This window comes from Erpetoichthys calabaricus, chromosome 2 (assembly GCF_900747795.2).
Source record: "Erpetoichthys calabaricus chromosome 2, fErpCal1.3, whole genome shotgun sequence".
NCBI classification, from domain to species: domain Eukaryota; kingdom Metazoa; phylum Chordata; class Cladistia; order Polypteriformes; family Polypteridae; genus Erpetoichthys; species Erpetoichthys calabaricus.
The window spans coordinates 264,901,096-264,923,767 of NC_041395.2; the positions used below are offsets into that span (position 1 = coordinate 264,901,096).

General features: G+C 40.0%; 1 protein-coding gene across 1 annotated transcript in view; it reads left to right on the top strand.

The window, feature by feature from the left end:
• The first annotated feature begins 1,476 nt into the window (after positions 1 to 1,476).
• The window catches only part of fra10ac1 (FRA10A associated CGG repeat 1), a 78,351-nt gene continuing 57,155 nt past the window's right edge, over positions 1,477 to 22,672 (top strand). Inside the window, exons 1-2 of the mRNA XM_028795476.2 lie at positions 1,477 to 1,569; positions 18,883 to 18,959. Of these exons, the coding sequence (XP_028651309.1) occupies positions 1,540 to 1,569; positions 18,883 to 18,959 (107 nt within the window). The 5' untranslated portion in view covers positions 1,477 to 1,539. The remainder of the gene's footprint in view (positions 1,570 to 18,882; positions 18,960 to 22,672) is intronic.

Genomic DNA, 22,672 nt, shown 5'->3' on the forward strand with positions numbered 1-22,672 from the left:
GTCTGATGTATATAGGCTGAACAGGACCGGGGAAAGCACAGTCCCAATGCGGCGCTCCTGTGCTACTGACCACAATGTCAGACCTGCAGTTCCCGAGACGCACATACTGAGGTCTGTCTGTAAGATAGTTCACGATATACGCCACCAGGTATGAATCTACTCCCATCTCTGTCAGCTTGTCCCTAAGGAGCAGAGGTTGGATGGTGTTGAAGGCGCTAGAGAAGTCCAGAAACATAATTCTTACTGCACCACTGCCTCTGTCCAAGTGGGAGATGGATCGGTGTAGCATGTAGATGATGGCATCCTCCGCTCCCACCTTCTCTTGGTATGCGAACTGCAGAGGGTTTAGGGCGTGTCGGACCTGTGGCCTCAGGTGGTGAAGCAGCAGCCACTCCAAGGTCTTCATCACATGTGTCGTCATGGCGACAGGCCTGAAGTCAATCAGCTCACCAGGACGCGAAACCTTTGGGACTGGGGTGATGCAAGATGTTTTCCAAAGCCTCGGGACTCTCCCCTGTTCTAGGCTGAGGTTGAAGATATGCTGTAGAGGACTCCCCAGCTCCAACGCACAGGCCTTCAGCAGTCGTGGCGATACTCCATCTGGACCCATATGAACATGCCTGGGTAAAGGCTGCAGGTCAGTCAACTCGCAAGACGTGATAGTTGTTCTGTCTGAAGAGCACAAGAGTAGACAAGTAGTTAACCGGCAAACACCCTGGAAATATTGAGAAAAAAGACGTGACACGACTGAGCCAGAAAAGAATGTACTGAATGTAATAAAAAATGATCACTTATCAAGGACTTGCTTGAACATCCATCCATCCATTTTCCAACCCGCTGAATCCGAACACAGGGTCACGGGGGTCTGCTGGAGCCAATCCCAGCCAACACAAGGCAGGAACCAATCCTGGGCAGGGTGCCAACCCACCGCAGGACACATACAAACACACCCACACACCAAGCACACACTACGGCCAATTGTAGAATCGCCAATCCACCTAACCTGCATGTCTTTGGACTGTGGGAGGAAACCGGAGTGCCCGGAGGAAACCCACGAAGACACGGGGAGAACATGCAAACTCCACGCAGGGAGGACCTTGGAAGCGAACCCAGGTCCCCAGGTCTCTCAACTGCGAGGCAGCATTGCTACCCACTACGCCACCGTGCCGCCTTGCTTGAACATTTAATGTTAATTCTGAAGCACAGCTAATGAATTAAAATGCACATCGGCTTTTTAATAAGCAGGTCAAAATCTATCATGTTTGAAAATTAGAATTCTTAGAAAGCAGTACAGTAGTAGAACTCTCAATTTAGCAGTTCATCATACACCTTCGTTCTACCCGCTAGCTTTTTCCTCTAGCTGCGAGCAGAGCACATCATTCAGAGGAGGGCGTGTCTGTAACCTCAGCAACATCGACAGGCTGGGCGGTATTCCTGTCAATCATTCAGGCGCTATCCAATCGCGGCACGCCTGCTTGTTTCAGTTCCGTCGTACAATTTGTACGTCAGCAGCGCGCCAGTCGGTGCGTAGTTAAAAACATGGACCGGCATTCCATCAATCTTGTAAAGGTAGTGTGTTAATCTATGTACCCTTTTATTTGTGGTGTAGTAAATCTATCGCTTTTACAGAACTACTCGTAAAACGCAGGACTTCTTTATTTTAAGAGTTCCGTTTAAATTAATTTTACAAAATTTCAGAGGACAGCTGTCAAACAGGAGAAACTGCTGCGTTTAGCAGTCGATCGAGGATGCAGGGAGAAGGCAGGGGAGGAATTTAGCTTTGATAAGTACACGATAGACTAACTGGAAATCTGCCTTGGTTTAGTTGCCATCACATTCAAAGTAAAACAATTTTGAATGGGATAACACCCAACAGCTACAGATACAGACTTATTGACTCTGTGCACCAGAGGTTTCAAGCATGCAAGCTCAGACACACAATATACTGTATATTGAAGCTCTGCAAGATGACTCTTGATAATGTGCACAGTTGTAGTTGTTGTCCTGTTTTGTTATTGCACCTTTGTCTTTCTTTTTTACTCAGTCAGTCAGTCATTCACCAACCTGCTATATCCTTACACAGGGTCACGGGGGTCTGCTGGAGCCAATCCCAGCCAGCACAAGGTGCAAGGCAGGGTGCCAGCCCACCGCAGGACACACACACACACACACACACTAGGGACAATTTAGGATCGCCAATACATCAAACCTGCAGCATGTCTTTGGACCAGGTCTCCTAACTGCGAGGCAGTAGCGCTACCACTGTGCTGCCCTTATTTTTTTTCTTATTTCTGTTATATTTTGACACTTAATATGCTCCTTTTAAAAATGTATTTTGTACCTTTGACACCTATCTCATTATCTTTTTCATTTTCTTCGTTCTTCCTAAAACTTGAAGTATTCTTATTTTTATTATTTCATAATTTGTCTTATTGAAAACTCTCTGAAACATTTTTTTTCGAGTGGTTTCTGCTGTTTTGTTGCTATGCTGTTGTGATGTGACAGCCTGTTTGCGAGTTCTTTGTTGTCCAGTGCTGTGATGTCACCAGTGCGAGACTATAAAAGCAAGTGCCGTTAGTTGCTGGGGTCCATGATTGTGGATACTTAAAAAAACAATTCTAGAAGTGTGTGTTAGTGTTTGAATTTAGGGCAAAAAGATATTGCTTTGATAAAAGATTTTCAATTAGTGCTAGGCATCTGGTGCATGTTAGTAGGACTTCCTGTTTTTGACTCTAGCTTTGTTTGAATTTGTTCCTTTCATCTTTTTCTCTGCCTTTAACTTGCAGTGAACAATTTGGTTATTGTTATTTCACGAAGGTTGAAATTTCAGTTCAATGAAAAGTGATGAATTTCTTTTCCATCAGTATACAGTTAGGTCCATACATATTTGGACAGAGACAACTTTTTTCTAATTTTGGTTCTGTACATTACCACAATGAATTTTAAATGAAACAACTCAGATGCAGTTGAAGTGCAGACTTTCAGCTTTAATTCAGTGGGGTGAACAAAACGATTGCATAAAAATGTGAGGCAACTAAAGCATTTTTTTAACATAATCCCTTCATTTCAGGGGCTCAAAAGTAATTGGACAAACTAAATAACTGGAAATAAAATGTTCATTTCTAATACTTGGTTGAAAACCCTTTGCTGGCAATGACAGCCTGAAGTCTTGAGCTCATGCACATCACCAGATGCTGGGTTTCCTCCTTTTTAAAGCTCTTCCAGGCCTTTACTGCAGCGGCTTTCAGTTGCTGTTTGTTTGTGGGCCTTTCTGTCCGAAGTGTAGTCTTCAACAAGTGAAATGCATGCTCAATTGGGTTAAGATCAGGTGACTGACTTGGCCATTCAAGAATTTTCCACTTCTTTGCTTTAATAAACTCCTGGGTTGCTTTGGCTGTATGTTTTGGGTCATTGTCCATCTGTATCATGAAACGCCGCCCAATCAATTTGACTGCATTTAGCTGGATTTGAGCAGACAGTATGTCTCTGAACACCTCAGAATTCATTCGGCTGCTTCTGTCCTGTGTCACATCATCAATAAACACTAGTGTCCCAGTGCCACTGGCAGCCATGCACGCCCAAGCCATCACACTGCCTCCACCGTGTTTTACAGATGATGTGGTATGCTTTGGATAATGAGCTCTTCCTCGCCTTCTCCATACTTTTTTCTTGCCATCATTCTGGTAGAGGTTGATCTTGGTTTCATCTGTCCAAAGAATGTTTTTCCAGAACTGTGCTGGCTTTTTTAGATGTTCTTTAGCAAAGTCCAATCTAGCCTTTCTATTCTCGAGGCTTATGAGTGGCTTGCACCTTGCAGTGCACTCTCTTTATTTACTGTCTTGCAGTCTTCTCTTTATGGTAGACTTGGATATCGATACGCCTACCCCCTGGAGAGTGTTGTTCACTTGGTTGGCTGTTGTGAAGGGGTTTCTCTTCACCATGGAAATGATTCTGCGATCATCCACCACTGTTGTCTTCCGTGGACATCCAGGCCTTTTTGCGTTGCTGAGTTCACCAGTGCTTGCTTTCTTTCTCAGGATGTACCAAACTGTAGATTTTGCCACTCGTAATATTGTAGCAATTTCTCGGATGGGTTTTTTCTGTTTTCGCAGCTTAATGATGGCTTCTTTCACCTGCATGGAGAGCTCCTTTGACCGCATGTTGTCTGTTCACAGCAAAATCTTCCACATGCAAGCACCACACGTCAAATCAACTCCAGGCCTTTTATCTGCTTAATTGATAATGACATAACGATGGACTTGCTCACACCTGCCCATGAAATAGCCTTTGAGTCAATTGTCCAATTACATTTGAGCCCCTGAAATGAAGGAATTGTGTTAAAAAATGCTTTAGTTGCCTCCCATTTTTATGCAATCATTTTGTTCACCCCACTGAATTAAAGCTGAAAGTCTGCACTTCAACGGCATCTGAATTGTTTCATTTAAAATTCATTGTGGTAATGTACAGAACCAAAATTAGAAAAAAGTTGTCTCTGTCCAAATATTTATGGACCTAACTGTATATACACTCGCTAATCAAATTATTATCTACTGTTAAATTCTGATCTGTACTTGTAATATTTTTAATTTTATACTGTATTGAGGATTACTTGTGTTCTGTTCTGTGTATTGCATTGTATTGTATTGACCCCTTCTTTTTGGCATCCACTGCACACCCAACCTACCTGGAAAGGGTTCTCTTTTTGAACTGCCTTTCCCAAGGTTTCTTCCATTTTTTCCCTGTAAGGTTTTTTTTTTTTGGGGAATTTTTCCTTGTCTTCTTAGAGAGTCAAGGCTGGGGGGCTGTCAAGAGGCAGAGCCTGTTAAAGCCCATTGCGGCACTGCTTGTGTGATTTTGGGCTATACAAAAATAAAATTGTATTAGGAACATTATACTATCTAACACTGAATCGGACCTCCTTTTGCTCTCAAAACAGCCTCAATTCTTCATAACATGGATTCCATATGATGTTAGAAACATTCCTTTGAGATTCTGGTCCATGTTGACATGATTACATAACACAGTTTCTGCAAATTTTGTCAGCTGCACACTCATTCTGTGAATCTCGTGTTCTTCCATATCACAAAAGTGTTGTTTTGGATTCATACTGTGTGACTGGGAAGGCCAATGAAGAATATTGAACTAATGTTCATATTCATGAAACCATTTTAAGACGCTTTTTCTTTGTGACCTGGTGCATTATCATACTGGAGGTAGCATTAGAAGATGGGTAAATTTGTGGCCATGAAGGGATGCACATGGTCATCAACAGTACTCAAATAAGCCATGGCATTTGAATGATGATTGATTGGTATAAAGTGTGGCAAGAAAACATTCCCCACACCATTACACAACCACCATCCACCACCAGTCTAGACTACTGACACAATGCAGGTTGGGTGCATTCATTCCTGCTGTTGGTGCCAAATTATGACTTTACTGTTTGTGTGCCTCAGCAGAAATTGAGATTAATCAGACCAGGCTATGTTTTTTCAGTCTTCAACTTTCCAGTTTTGGGGAGCCTGTGGCTGCTGCTGCTGCCTCGGCTTTCTGTTCTTGACTGACGGGAGTGGAACCTGACATGTTCATCTACTGTTGTAGCCCATCTGCCAAAAGGTTTGAAGTGTACATTCTGAGATGTTTTTCTATTCACCATAGTTGTACACAGTGTTTTTCTGAGTTATTGTAGCCTTTCTATCAGTTCACACCACTCTGGCCGGTGTCCTCTGCCCTCTCACATCAACAAGGAGTTTCCTTCTGCATAACTGCTGCTCACTGGATGCGTTTTTTTTTTCTTAGCATTCTAAACTCAGCAAACTCTAGAGACTGTTTTGTGTGAAAATCCCAGGAGATCAGCAGTTACAGAATTACTCCAGACCAGCCCATTTGGCACCAACAGTCATGTACCACAGTTGAAATCACTGCAATCACATTTTACCTCATTTTGGTGTTTGATGTGAGCATTAATTGAATCCTGTGACTTGTATCTGATGATTTTATGCATTGTGCTGCTGCCACATGATTAGCTGATTAGATAGTTGAATGGATAAGCAGGTGTACAAGTGTTCCTAATAATTTGTCGAGTGATTATATATGTAAAAATACATTTTTATCATTGCATCCATTTTTCATGAACAACTAAACATTAACAATGTAAATAGTGTTAACTCCTAAAGTTAAGCTTTGTTAGAACCAGGGCTGTGGAGATAAATTTGTGTACCTGGGGTGAGAGTTGGCAAAAAAAAAACTCCTAATAAATAATAAATTTAAATTGTGATGAAAAAAAAATACAGCAAGTTCAAATGTCCCATTTCACAAACAGTAGTCACAATTAAGTACTTCTCTGATGTAAGAATAAAGCCCAGTGCATAGTTGTGTTACTACTAGTATGAAGTTCAGCTGAGCTATTATACAACCTGACATTCACATATTGTAATCAGGATTATGGTACATTACAAAAAGTGTTTTAATTTTATTTCAGATATAATGTGTTTAACAAGTTAATTTGAGTGTAAACAAGTGTATTGATGTAGGTGGAGCTGTGTGCTACGTTCTGATGTGTGTTCAGGGGTTCTTGTCTTTTGTTTAAACTGGTCAATATGGTAGAGAGTCGGCTTCCTAACCAGGAGTTCTGTGGTTAAATGACGTGTATATTGCCTTCCTTCAATCATCATGGAAAATACATTAGCATATTAAATACAGAGGAGTCAGAGTTGGAAAGTTGAAGTCAGAAGTACCGGAAACTAAGGAGTTGGAGTTGGAGTTGACGGATATACTGTATCTACAGACTCCACAGCCCTGGTTAGAATGAGTTTTCCAAGGAGAATTTTGATCTAATGAATATGAACTGGGACAAATTTATGAAGCGTCTCATAACTGTAGATGAAGCTTAGATATATTGAAAGGATGGAGGCATGAGGATTCCTGAACTTCAACAAAAGTGCCGGCAAGATCATGTATGTGATTTTTTTTATGATTTTTCAGAGTGTATTTATTACATGTCTCAAAAGGCTCACATAACTGGTCATGGTTAGTCTCATTTGCATTGGCATTTGCAGCAAAAAAAAGGAAAAAAGTGGAAATCTCAACCATTCCCCTCCTGCTTAATGACAATGCCCCAGTCACTCTTGAAAAGATACCACTACCATCCTATTTTCCAGACCTGGACTTGTGTGATTAGTATGTGTCCCCCAGTCTGAAGGACGACTTCAGTGCCAATGATGAAGGCGTCAAGTTAGCTATAGAAGAGTTGGTGGCAAAAGGAAGATGAAATGTTTTAAGTGTCATAGAAAAGCTTCTGTAACACTACAAAAAGTTTTAGTTTTCTCGGTTATCATGTTGAAAAAAAACTTTAATGCACTTTATTGATGTTTCTCTTCATAGATCAGGCTCACATCCTCTTGATCAACCATCGTTCAAACTAGTTTAGAATGGGAGCTGTTCAAGACTTGAATGTTGTATGTTCTAATTGGTCAATTAATCTATCTACTATATATACATATATATATATATATATATATATATATATCCATCCATCCATCCATTATCCAACCCGCTGAATCCGAACACAGGGTCACGGGGGTCTGCTGGAGCCAATCCCAGCCAACACAGGGCACAAGGCAGGGAACCAATCCTGGGCAGGGAGCCAACCCACCGCAGGACACACACAAACACACCCACACAACAAGCACACACTAGGGCCAATTTAGAATCGCCAATCCACCTAACCTGCATGTCTTTGGACTGTGGGAGGAAACCGGAGCGCCCGGAGGAAACCCACGCAGACACGGGGAGAACATGCAAACTCCACGCAGGGAGGACCCGGGAAGCGAACCCGGGTCCCCAGGTCTCCCAACTGCGAGGCAGCAGCGCTACCCACTGCGCCACCGTGCCGCCCTATATATATATATATATATATATATATATATATATATATATATATATATATATATATATATATATATATATATATATATATATATATATATATATATATATATATATATATATATATACACATATAAAAGCCAAATACCACTGACTCACTTATCACGAAATCTTCCGAACCATGAGGACTTGGGACTTGAAATTTGGAATGTAGGTTACCCTTGGCCCATAGGTGCTCTCTAAGAAACGGTTTTAAAAACTTTGTGGTCCAAGCGCAAAATTTCTTATAGTTTTTTAGACACCGTTTGTATGTCTGTCTGCTTTTCACGGGAGAACTACTTAACAGATTTAGATCAGGTTTTTTCCTACAGTTTGCTTGAACATTCTGTTAATTTTGTGACTTTCTCATCGCGCTAAGTATCATAGTTTGCTTGCAGTACCGATTTATTAGCGCAAATCTGAGAGAGGCTCATTGGGAGGGGGACAGGCCCTCCTCACTCACGCACCTGCCTCATGGCGCAACCTTAACTCCGTTTAGTTAGCGAACGAGAGAACTAGTTAACGGATTTAGATCTTTTTTTTCTGTAACTTGCTTGAACATTCCGGTTGATTTTGCAACTTCTCTCAATACACTAAGAATCATAGTTCGCTTGCAGGAGTGATATATTCACGCTAATCCGAGACAGAGGCTGTGGGCCGAGAGGAGGGGGAAGAGTGATGTCAGAAGTAGAGAGCCGGGCAGGGCCCTTCTCACTGTCCTGTTTCACTAATACGCGGGCGAAGCCACGGGGGATGGCTAGTGTATAATAAGGGTATACTTGGTGAAGACTAATTGAGCTAATTAATATAACAAATTGTACAAACTTGTCCTGTAAAATGAATAGATAAAAGTAGACCTTGCTGATGAATTTGTCATTTACAGTTTTTATTTCGTATGGGTTATAATTCAGAAGACCATTGTAATTTAAAAATCTCTCTTATATGCATGGTATTTTATAACATAACATTCTCATATTCATTTAATCTAGTTCGGCATTGCAGTAATTTTACATTGACTTAATTCACTTATGATTAAATAATCATTTGTTTGCCTTTACCAGAAATTCAGTTATATTCTTTCCTGTTTGGTTATGAAGTTAAATGCATTTAATATTGTTTTAATATTGAATTATAAATGTAATCTTACTTGTTTGTGATGTGGATGTTTTCTCTGTAATGTAACCATTGCAGAACAATATCAATTTATCTTGGCCATTGCTACTCTCTTCAAGCTTTATTTACAGTAAGATTCTCTAAGTAGTCCTGATTTCATTTAGCATACACTTTAAGTGCAGAGGCACTCATACTATAAAAGCAAGACCTATCATAATCAATAGATGACAAGTCCACTTCTGTTTTTCATGAGGGTAATGCTCCTACAGTTATTTTGCTGTTTTCATCCTGGAGCATCCATCAATTCTTACTGACAATGCTTAATATATTATAACATAAACATGCAAAATTGTTTACTCTGATGCTGTCATACGTGTAAATGAAACAATTTATTATGAAACAGTGATTTTCCTTAATTTAACCACATATTGACATTTATCTTTGTTCACTTCATTTAGAAAACATTTTTTGTTTTTTTTAAATAACATTCTTATATAGTGGCGTGCAAATGTGCTGTATTCAATCCCCTTGAAAGTCATCATAATTTTCTGCATGACAAAAGATTTATACACATATTTATCCATTCCGTATTTTTAATGTGAACTCTTATGCTGTAACAATACATTTCCAAAGTCCAAAATTAACCATTTTCTGTTGATATTTAACTAAAGAACAAAAACATATTCTAAGTGCTTCACTGCAGAAATGAACCTCATCACTGAAAACTAGCCCTATGAAGGAGCTAGTAAGTTTTTAGTATGTCAATGAAAGAAGGCGGTGTAGAGGAGGTAACTGTGAGAGGAATTTGACATCTAATAGACTGAAGATTACACCAACTCCATTGTATAGCACATATATTATTAAACTTAGCTACAAGACTATCCATAAAGATAAATTTTAGAGTAATCTGAGTGACATTCCTTTTAAAATATTGACGGTCAATTAGATAACGTTTTCTTTTTTTTTTTTTTTTTTTTTAATTTACTGTTTTTTTGTTTAAACTGAGTGGATAAATATGGGGACAAATCTTTTGTCCTGCAGAAAATTGTGATGACTTTCAAGGGGATTGAATACTTTTGCACACCACTGTACCTATTTAATCCAATTCAGTGTCATGGCAGTGCAGAGCCTTTATTGGCAGCACTGGATGCACATCAGCAACAACCATGGACAGGATGCTAGGCCCTCTCAGGGCATATAGTTTTATGTTTGTAAATTCATAAATCAATAGTAAAGTGCCAGATAAATAGCAGTAACATTCAGGAGTGACTGCCAGGAGAAAGTTTTACTTTAGAAAACGTTATCTAATTGACCGTCAATATTTTAAAAGGAATGTCGCTCAGATTACTCTAAAATTTATCTTTATGGATAGTCTTGTAGCTAAGTTTAATAATATATGTGCTATAAAATGGAGTTGGTGTAATCTTCAGTCTATTAGATGTCAAATTCCTCTCACAGTTACCTCCTCTACACCGCCTTCTTTCCTTGACATACTAAAAACTTCCTAGCTCCTTCATAGTGCTAGTTTTCAGTGATGAGGTTCATTTCTGCAGTGAAGCACTTAGAATGAGAAATTTCTTCACTGACAGAGGATATACCCTTCTTGTGTTGTAGACAGGACCCTCAGTCACACCAGGAGAAGACCTCATAATATCCACTCTAACAGGAATCCCAATAATGAACTCTGCATCCCTCTGGTCCTCCCATTCCACCCTAATCTTCTACCTTTCACATGTCACTAAACAAAACTTCCCCATTTTACAGACTGATCCTTCCTTAGGAGCCTTTATTCCTAATCTTCCCTTGATCTCTTTTCATTGAACTCCTAACCTACACAAATTTCTCGTTTGCAGCTCACTTCACAGAGGATAGACACATTCCTCAGTAGGCATTTTGAGGTGTTACAAGAGGCGCTGTGTTATGTACAAATATGTTACCAACAACCTTTGGTAAATTCAATATTGAACAATGGGTCTCATGCCAGTCTAAAAATCTTTTCTGCTACATATCTTGTAGAAGTGTCCAGCCATCTACATAAGTGAAACAGGGATGTGGCTAGCAGACCATTTTAGGGAGCCCATTGGAGCCATTAAAACCTTACAACACTGTAGAATACTTCACATTACTTCTACAAAGCCACACAGATCTGTGTGTTTTTCTTCTTTTACAAACCTCAAAACATTTTTTAATGAAAAGCAGAAGCAGGTTAGCTCATTCTCACCTTGGGATCACATGTTTTTCTATTTTCTGTAATGATGGTGTTTTCACACCTGCTATCCCCTTTCCTTCTTTCATATGCCCTGACTTTATTCCCGCCATCCCTCTATATGTTACCTGATTTTTACTTTTCAGTTGCACACCAGATAAAGACTATACAGTTGAAACATTGTGTCTTTAACCTTCTTTCCTTTTCAGCACAGAAATAGTAATCTTTAACCTTTTGTTTCCTTTATATATAATGTTTGGTGAAAACACCACATTTGCCTGTAACGATTGTAATCTTATTCACACTGTCAAGGATCATCTTCATTTGTTTCTTTTCTGCCCATGGACCATTACATCATGCTGTCTATGAGGAAACTATAAATTTTCAGTCATTCAGCTGGCTTTACTGTGGGAAATGAGAGGAAACCAGAACACTTCAAGAAAACTCTTGGCATATCAGCATAGTGATTCTGTTAGACCTCAGTGCAGCATTTGATACTGTGAAGCAGGACATTCTACTTTCCAGAATGGAGAATGTTCTAGGTGTCTCTGGCATTGCCCTCTGCAACAAAACCAAAGTCATAATTTGCAATAAAGGTCAGCTTAAGAAAATGAGCCTCTTTTCAATCACTCTTGGTGATGACATAGTCGTAGCTTTTTCTAATGCAAGGGATCTTAGTCCCATATTTTATTCCACCTTTCTTATTCTATCCACATAAATCGCATTAAGAAATGTTCTTTTTTCCTCCTCTGCCACACTTCCCATGCTCACTCATTTCTCTCCTTTTCTACTGCAGAGAAACTTCATTGACTGCTGTAGCTCCCTAATGGCAGGTGCCATTTACTAATCTACAAGGGGGCTCTGCCCCCTGCTCGTTTCGCTCGCCTACCCCCGGGGTTGGGTAACCCGAAATACATTGATGAATGTATGAGATATATTGGAGTGTAAAGGTGTTGCCGTGACCGTGACTCCATCAGTTATCCGTAGTCTACCGTAAGTAATATGGATAATAGCACTTACTGTTAATACGGAGCGTTTTCTGTGGTTGTACTGTTAATAATGCATCACTGTAATGTGATTCACATATGCTATATGGTTTGGACTTGTGAGGATGCCGTACGTTTAATACGGAGAGTTCGTTTATTCTTATTACCCGGACCATGCTGTGTAGTGTGGACGTTTAGTTCAGAAGCGCGTTGTAGGCACATGCGCCTTTCATAGTTTCTCGCGCCTTCCATACTATCTTTGTGGACCTTTGCGGACCGTAGTGTCTTACGTTTGACTCTGGGGTGCAGTGCAGAATCCTCTTTTCTGTGTGGCTGTGTCGTTAGTCGTTAGCTATGGGCGCGTTGTTGCTTCATGTCTTATTTACGTTAGTTGAGCTCTTTCGTTTTTGAGCCGTAACTCCTTCGTTCGCGGTGGATCACACGTCGCTTGCGGTTTATGAGACGCAGGCTGTAGACATCTGCGCACTGTCTCCTGGGTCCATCGCCGTGCACCTGCGTCTGTGCCTTCCGGTTTACCATTCTCGGTTAGTAATATGGATTGCCGCTGCTCTAGTTGGTTCAAAACTCTTCTGGAAGAATCTTTGCACAGACCTGCAAAAGTGACCACATAATACCCATCTTGCTTCACCATGACTGGCTTGCTGTGTCTTATAGAATTGAACATAAATTATATTACTAACATACTAACAGAGCTTTAAATATCTTTTTACCGAGTACACTCCTGCCACCGTAAAGAACCTTTACACAGCTCTGAGACAGCAGATAGGACTCCTTTCTGCTCCCTGCGGGAGTAGCTCTGCTGCAGCCGCTCATAGGACGGCTGCTCCCATTATGAAGGGCATAGGGGAAAGCCCTTGGAATCCCCATCCCCAGAAGAGTCGAAACCATTGGAGAGCCAATGGGGTCAGGTCTGTTGGGGATCAGAACTAGTGTGGTGCTGAGGCATCGGTCGCTGCACGACAGCACTCGGGTCCCATTTTGAGGTGGCCCATCTGGGTAGGCGTGTGGAATGTCTTGTCTCTCTGGCATGATGATCATCATCTTTCTCTGCTGTCAGAGGATCTGCGTAAAACATTTCAGTGGCTGCACTCTCTGAGGTGTGCAGACCGGGGACTGGCCAGTTCTCTGTAGGTGGGTACACCATTTATTACTCTAGTCACTCTGATGGCTGTCATATTCAGGGAGTAGCTGTTGTTGTAGCAGATTGGCTCTTTCTAATGGCATCCGATGTCACTCCTTTCAATGAGCATATTATGATACTCAGATTACGGCACTCTCTGGGTGCCTTGTCTGTTGTCTCAGTGTATGGTCCGACTGCAGTGACTGATGTCTTGGTGAGGGAGACACTTTATTTGCAGCATCACTCTGTGGTTGATGGGTCCCCACGAGGTGACACTCCTCTGGTCATGGGTGACTTCAATGCAACCACTGGCACTGACAGGGCTGGCTATGAGGATTGAGTTGATCCTTGTGGGTCTGACAACGTGGTGAAACTGGCTTCATGTTCCTTGACTTTGCAAAAGGTAAGGGGCTGCAGATCGCTGGATCCTGGTTCCAGCGCCCTGAGCCTCATCGTTGGACTTGGTACTCCAATACTGGTGGTGCAGTGAAGGAGACCAATCATATCCTCGTGGACAGTTGCTAGGGTCTACAGAAATGCCCAATTTGTGAATTCTGACCACAGACTTGTTGTTGCTACTCTGAAGATCCAGGTTAGGTCCAGTAGGCTATAACCTACTAGGAAAATGAGGCTGGACCTGGCCAGACTCCAAGATCAGGGTGTTTCCGATCAGTTTGCGCTCAGTTTGTATGAGAAACTTACGGACTTGGGTGTGACTGCCGATTCTAATGTGATACAGGAGACCTTCTGTGACAAGACCCTGCAGGTTGCTGATGGTTGTGTAGATGTTACCAGTGTTCCCAGAAGGAGGTGTTTCATCTCACAGGGCACTCTGGATATCATCGAGAGGAGCTGCAGCACACGGCTTGATGGCAACTCCGGTCTTTACCAGGAACTGAGAAGGATGGCTGCGGGGGCTCTGAGGGCAGATAAGAAGGTGTTTGTTAGAGAAATCTGTGAGCAAGTGAAACACCATCTATGGTCTAGTGACCCACATCCTGCTTAAAGAGAAATCGATGCATTACGCACATCTGACTCTGTTCCTCAGAGAGTCGCAGTCAGGGTGGCTGATAGAATGATCCTCATGGATGACACTGTATTTGTGACCTTCTGGGCTGTTTACTTTGAGCAGCTATTTAAAGCTGATCATCCAGCTAGGACATTGGATATCTCTGGGTCCATGGTTCTTGAGGCTGATCCTCCAATTAGCTGTGAACCACCCAGTCTCACTGAGAGTGCACAGGTGGTGAACCAGCTGAGGGCAGGGAAGGCTCCAGGAATCTGTGGTATCCGGGGTGAACTTCTCCAGGCTGGTGGTAAGGCTGTCCTCCTTGTATTGCAAGCAATATTTGCTTTCATTTGGGAGACTGGCATCATCCCAACTGACTGGAAAATGGGACTTGTCGTCCCTATCTGGAAAGGGAAGGGTGATCGCCTGGATTGCGGCAATTACAGGGGGATAACACTGCTCTATGTGTGGCTAAGGTTCTTGCTAGGGTCATTCTCAATAGGATCTATGATCACTTGCTCACCTACCAGTGACTGGAGCAGTCTGTTTTTACACCTAAGAAATCTACCATCGACCGCATCCTGGCACTGAGGGTTCTTATGGAGTGCAAACACGACTATCAGCAGAGTTTCTTTGTAGCCTTTGTTGATTTTTGTAAAGCATTTGAAACAGTTGATCAAGCTGCCTTGTGGGACATCCTGAGACTTCGCAGGATCCCCTCAAGGTTGCTGGAAATCTTGGCCTGCCTGTACACTGGTACTGTGAGTGCTGTGCAGAGTGGAGGCAAAACCTCTGTGTTTTTCCCAGTTGATTCTGGGGTTCGTCAGGGGTGTGTTCTTGCTCCTACTCTTTTCAATGCTTGCATGGACTGGGTGTTGGGCAAGGTCATGGGGTCCTGCGGCTGTGGGCCATCTGTTGGTGAAGAAACATTCACAGATCATGACTATGCTGACGATGCTGTGATCTTTGCAGAGTCATTGAGGGTCTAATCAGGGCTTTTGAGAGAATGAGCGAGGAGTCTGAGTGTCTGGGCTTGCGAGTGTCCTGGATAAAAACCAAGATCCAGGCCTTTAATGACCTTAGGCACAGCCATCAGCAGTGTGTCTGTCTGTGGAGAGAGTGTCGACCTTGTCAAGAGGTTTACTTACCTCGGCAGTGACATTCATGTCTCTGGTGACTCTTCCTATGAAGTCAGTAGATGGATTAGGAGAGCATGGGGGGTCATGAGGTCCCTGAAAAGGGGTGTGAGGCTCTTCCAATATCTATGCAAAAGGTCAAAGGTCCAAGTCTTCAGTGTCCTGGTGCTTCTTGGGTACTGCTAGTTTGACTTTATGTCAAATGAGTAGTTGTTCATGGAGTCCTGAGTGAGGCACATTACGTGCATTGTGAGGGAGCATCAGTTACGGCACTATAGCCTTGTGGCGGGATTCCCCAAGGGTGATCCGGCTCACAGGATCCTCATTGTTGAGGACCCGAGTGAGTGGACCAGGCCAAGGGGACGCCTACGTAACACTTGGCTGCGACAGATAGAGGGTCATTTCAAGAGGGTTGGACTGTGCCGTGTGTTTGCCTGGGGGGTTTCCAACCAGGATCCTTAGTTGTCTCATAGTATGATGGGTGCATCAACATGCTGTACCAGTGCATGCTCCCCAACCTGACCTGACCTGACCTCACCTGAGTACACCAGTAACCTCTTGCCTCACTATGCTCCTGTGTGCCCACTAAAGTCCACTGATTCTGATAATCGTGTTGTATCCCAAAGTAACCTGGAGGACAGATTAAACAGGTATTACCCTTCCTTATGTTCCCTGATGTTAACCTGGACTTATTACCTAGGGCCCTGAGGTTAAGGTTTTCCCTTCCTGTATTTATCATGTCTTTTGATTTTTTTTTTTAGATTGTGTTGCCTTTCCCTTTACCCTAACCTTAACCCCACTGTAATGGGGCCCAGAGGTTAAAATAGACTTATTACCTAGGTCCCTGAGGTTAAGGTTTCCCCTTCACTTATGCATCATGTTTTTTGATTTTTTTTTTGTCTTGCCCTTCCCTTTTCCTAACCTTAACCCCACTTTAACGGGGCCTAGAGGCTAAAATGGTATATTACCCTGAGCCCTGAGGTTAAGGTCACCCCTATCCTTATGTAGAAATTATTTGTTTGTTTGAAGATATTTTATCAAGCCCATCATCTCCTTCCTAATTTTTGAAAAAGATTACCTTATTATTTTATTTATATGCAAATTTTAATACCTTTATAAACTAAATTTAGAGAACTATATAACCCTAATTTTAAGGTCCTTTTAATGTTTTTTATGGTAGTTTTTAATTTCTAATTTATTCCAAATTTTGTGTAGTTTTTAATTTGACCAGCAGGGGGCGTCATTCTTGAACTAACTACTTGAGATCAACAAATTGAAATAAAAATGAAGGTGATTTTTAGAAATATTTAAATACTAGGTATAACGTACGGATAGGACAATATTGATTGGGTTTTTAATAGTTTTTTAGACATTTTATGGAAATAGTTGTATATACCTTTAAAAATAAAGATTTATCAATGGAGCAGTGTACCCATGCATAGGCCTTTGTGCTGTTATCCCCTACCATAATCACTAAAGTCCACTGATTCTGATAATCGTGTTGTATCCCAAAGTAACCTGGGCTCTTTGGATGATAGAGCCTTCAGCTTAATTGCACCCACACTCCTAAATTAATCAGATCAACTGACTCAATTCATTAATTTCAAAAACAACTTAAAACTCATTTGTTCAGGAGGGCATTTAACATTCCCTGATATTCTGACCTTTTCTCTCAGTCCAAGTGCTCAGGATGATTTGTGTATGTATCACAAATCATGTTATTTGTTCAGTGTTTCTTGTAGTTTTGTATTTTTGTATGTTCTTCCGGTTTATTGTCTCTTTTTTCTAATTCAAAGCTTTGTATTTTCTCTGTTTCTTTATTTTTTTATTCAATGTTGTATATTTGATTTTTTTTTCCGTTTTTCTCCTGTTATTAATTTCTTTGGGCATGGGAAGGTACTGTATAAATAAAATGCATTACTATTGTTATTATTATTATTTTCATTATTAACACATACGGAGAGAGAATGTACAAACGTATAAGATGTCAAAGCTTTTCACTCTACCACATTGCTACTCTGTTAGGAAATTGCAAAATATATTTAGTAACAAAAATGGCTAATACTTGACTGAAGTATTTGGAATTTTGAAGTGATTACATCCAAAGTTAATAAGAATACAGTATATTCCTTTATTCCAGAAACACATGGCTTCTTGCCATTATTGCCAGATGCTAAACTCTGAATTGGAATAAGTAAGGTGCTGTTATACATTTGTACTGCCATTTTTTGGCAACCATTTATACAACACAATGTTAGTTTTGTTTAATATTTAAATTATATATTTTTTAAATTATGATTATTTATAATTTGTTTTTGATGGCAAGTGAGCCACTTGTCTAAAGATTACTATCCATTTGTTTTCATATATTCCAAGTGAGAATTTGTGCCTTACTTCTGGTAAGAAAGTATCTTAATTTAAAAAAAATAAAATGAAAGACAATTTTCAAGATTGTGAAAATATTATGGATGTACAGACCTACACATTGATATCTGTATATTTCTTTATCCTGATATTACAGAAAGCTGTTGCAGCTTTTGAAAAAAACACTATGCTGCTGGTTGCTACGGTGGGTAGTGCTGTTACCTCATGAATCTCACATCCTGGATTCTGTTCCCAGCAGTTGTCTGTGTGGAGTTTGCACATGCTGTGTTTGCACTGGCTTTCCTCCCAAATCACCAAAGACATGCTGGTTATGTTGATTAGTAATTCCAAATTACCTCTTCTGTGTGCATGAATAGTCCCTGTGATGAACTGTTGCCTGCCTTGAACCGAGTGCTGCAGAGATAATGTGTGGCCCCCACTACCTTCAGTTTTATTAAGGATTAGACAATATTTTATTCTATGTCTCCCATGAGCAAATGAAGAAACTGCATCTTGCACGGAGAATTGGGCCAACTGTTTATTTGTCCTAATGCTTCATGCAAGAGCGTATTAATAGTATGTAAGATAAAGTGGGCTTATGAAGACATATAGCAAACCAACCTTACATACATCTATTTCTGAACATATTGGTTTCATTTCAGGGTCATTTTGACAGCTACTGTTCATTCTAGGAGCAATGTAGGAACCAGCTGTAGATAGGGTGACAGTCCATTGTATGGTACACTAAGACACACACTGTTTCATTCAAACAAATGATTTATATACTAGTAAACTGCTTCATAGCAATGTAATATTTGTATTATATATTTTTAATCATGTTTGGAGTTAATACAGATTCTGTAAAATAAACTTATATTCCAAAAGGTATTTTAAAATGAATGAAATATAAGCACTGTTGAAATCATAAAAACTTTACAGTAAAGTAATGTGTGATCTTAAAAAATGCAATAAAAAATTAATATGGTAATAATTTGTTCCAGGAGCATGGTGGGGGTGGATATAACTCGGACTTCAGTGATGATGAACATGGCGAAACATCTGACCACAAAAGGAAAAGGTGTAGTATTTGGCAATAATAAATACTTGTATATTGGGTTACATTTTAAGGGACAGCGGTAATCAAACTGGTAGAATCTGGTGATCATAATGCAATGCATTTCATAGTGATTTGGTAAAAATGACTACTAAAATAATTCAGGTTTTGAACAAGTGTGGCACAGCCTCAACCGAATATATTGTGATAAACTTATCATTTTTGAGATGGCAGAGGAGCGGTAGAATACATTTAAGAGTATATTTATTACAATGCAGAGCAAGTTCATCAAAAATTCCACTTGCAACGATACGGGTATCATAATTATACATCCTTTTCTCTTCTCGGACACTTTTTGTTTATGTTTTAATTACAATTATAGGCATATGTGTGGAAGAAATTAAAGTAGTTTTTTTTATTTTTACTATTCTAAAGGAGACTGTTTAACATCATACCCTAGGTTTATTGTTATTGTTGCATTAGGGTTTGCTATGCTTATCCAGGGCCACTTTTTAACACCATTCCCTGGGTTTACTGTCTTAATATTTCAATACTATTGAAGATTATATTTTATGCTTATCTATTGCCGATAAAGTCTAAATACTATATCTGTACTTTTTAATCCTCAAACGCCGCTGCTGGGGGTCTTGTTTTGTTTTGGACGTGCTCTGTCTCTAGGTATGTCAGAGGACTGGGACTTTGTGAAGTGGGGTCCAACCTCACGTGGGGAGGCAGGATAAGGGGGTGAGAGAAAGAGAGCAAGCTATATCTAATCTATCCTTTTAATCCTTATAATAATAATAATAATTATAACTACCAACGTAACAATAGACTGCATGGCAATAACTCGTGGGAAAATTGGAAATTAAAGTTAAATCTGTCTCACTTCCAGTTAAGACTACAAAATGACATCAAAAATTCAGAATCAATGTCTCCATGATGGGACAGTTAACTTCAGGAGCTGGAATGTTAAAGGCCTGAATCACGAATTAAAGAGAAAGAAAGTATTCTCTCACCTAACAGGTCTAAATGATAAAATAGTATTTTTACAGGAGACCCACTTACTAAGCAAGGATTAGTTCCGGCTGCAAAAAGTCTGGACTGGCCAAATGTTCCATTCCAGCTTTACAAAGAAAAATAGAAGTGTGGAAATTCTCATACATAGAACAGTCTCATTTGTGGCATCAGATGTAGTATCTGATCCTGAAGGGAGATATGTGATTGTCATGGGCAATTTATTTAACTGTAAAGTGATTTTGATAAATGTTTATGCACCCAATGTCGATGATAGGGAATTCATGCAAAAAATATTTGCATCCATTCCCAAAGTGAACACTCATAAAATTATAATGGCTGGGGACTTTAATTGTGTTTTAAATTCACTCTTAGATAGGTCTGTCACAGGGGGATGACATCTAACACTGCAAATACAATTACACAGTTTTTAACTGACCACAGCTTATCAGACCTCTGGAGGTTTCTAAACCCAAACGCAAGAACATATTCCTTGTACTCACCAGTGCATCATTTCTACTCAAGAATTGATTTTCTTTATAAATAATAATTTCTTGCCTATGATTAAATCTTGCAAGTACAACGTTATTGTTATTTCCGACCATGCCCCTCTGATCTTGGAGCTAAAATCATTATGCCCCACACACTCATCTCGCAGATGGCGTTTTAACCCACTTCTATTAGCAGATGAGAACTGTACAGAATTTATATCAAAACAAATCACTTTCTTCCTAGAGACAAATACATCCTCAGAGGTCTCTGCAGGAATACTCTGGGAAACTCTAAAGGCCTTCTTAAGAGGACAGATTATTTCATATCTTTCCCACAGAAATAAATTAGAAGCCAAGAAGGTATCAGAGCTAACCAGCGAAATTACTAGAATCAATCAAGAACATGCCAGGTGTCCAAGTGAGGCTGTTCATTGGAAAAGGCAGGCTCTGCATTCAGAGCTCAACCTCTTAACAACCAAAGAAACTGAACAACTCATTTTTAAATCAAGACATCATTACTATGAATACGAAGAGAAAGCCAATATGCTCTTAGCTCACCAAATCCACAAGCAAGAAGTTCGCAATGCAATCACCAACAAGAACGGAGATAAAATCATTGACCATATAAATATAATGCACACATTTAGAGACTACTGTAAATCCTTATATTCTACTGAATTTAAAGAAGACAACACACAATCTAATGCATTTCTGGATACATTACAGATACCACAAATAGATACTTTTAGTGCAGAGGAACTGGATAAACCTCTGGCGCTATCAGAATTACTAGATGCTATAAAGTCACTTCAAAACAGGAAAGCAGCAGGCCCTGATGGCTACCCTGTAGAATTTTATAAGAAATTCTCCACTTGGCTAGCTCCCCTCTTATTAGCAACATTTACAGAAGCTAGAGACAATCAAATTCTACCTCAAACTTTTTGCCAAGCATTAATCACCGTCTTTCCTAAACAAAATAAGGACTTATTACAGTGTGCATCATACAGACCAATTTCACTTCTGAATAATGATGTTAAGATACTCTCCAAAGTCCTAGCTAGAAGGATGGAGAAAGTGCTGCCTTTGGTAATATCACAACATCAAACTGGATTTATTAAAGGCCGACACTTAGCTTCCAATCTTCGACTCCTGTTTAATGTAATATATTCACCTGCAAAGTCAAACACCCCAGATATATTATTATTGTTGGATGCAGAAAAAGCATTTGATATGATTGAATGGAACTACTTTTTCACTACATTAGAGAAATTTGGGTTTGGCCCGAACATTTGTGCATGGATCAAACTACTGTATACCAATCCAGAAGCTTCAGTTTGTATTAACAACATTTGTTCAGACTACTTTAAACTAGAACATGGTACCAGACTAGGATGCCCCTTGTCACCACTGCTATTTGCAATCGCCATTGAACCACTGGCAGTTCACTGTCGAAATGCTTATCAGATGAAGGGGATTATCAGAGAAGGATTTGAACAGAAAATTTCTCTATATGCAGATGATGTGGTACTGTATATGTCAGACCCACAATATACTGTGCCGGCAGTCTTAACAGCACTTTCAAAATTTCAAAAGAGCTCTGGTCTCAGAATTAATTTTAATAAAAGTGTGCTCTTTCCAGTGAATTCTCAAGCATACAATATTAGATTAGACACCTTCCCTTTTATTATTGCAGATCAGTTTAAATACCTAGGGGTAAATATCAAGTAAACATAAAGCTCTTTATCAACAAAAGTTCGCCGTCTGTATGGAAAAAATTAAGCAAGACTTGCATGGGTGGTCAACCCTTCATCTCACTCTAGCTGGAAGAATTAACGTTGTTAAGATGAATATCCTTCCTAAGCTTCTCTTTTTATTTCAAAACATTCCAATATACATCAATAAATCATTTTTAAGCAATTAGATTCAACCATAACCTCATTTATTTGGAGCGTAAAACACCCTACAAAGACCTAAGGGAGAAGGTGGCATGGCTCTACCTAACTTTCAGTTTTATTACTGGGCAGCAAGCATACAAACTATAAAAACCTGGACACAAATAGATGAACATACACAGGCTTGGTCCGCAATTGAAATAAAATCCTGCAGTACTTCTTTATATTCCCTGCTTTGTGCCCCAATAAATGCAAGTTATCGCCAATATACTAATAACCCAATTGTGCTTCACTCACTCAGAACATGGAAACAATGTAGAAAGCATTTTTGATGCAATGT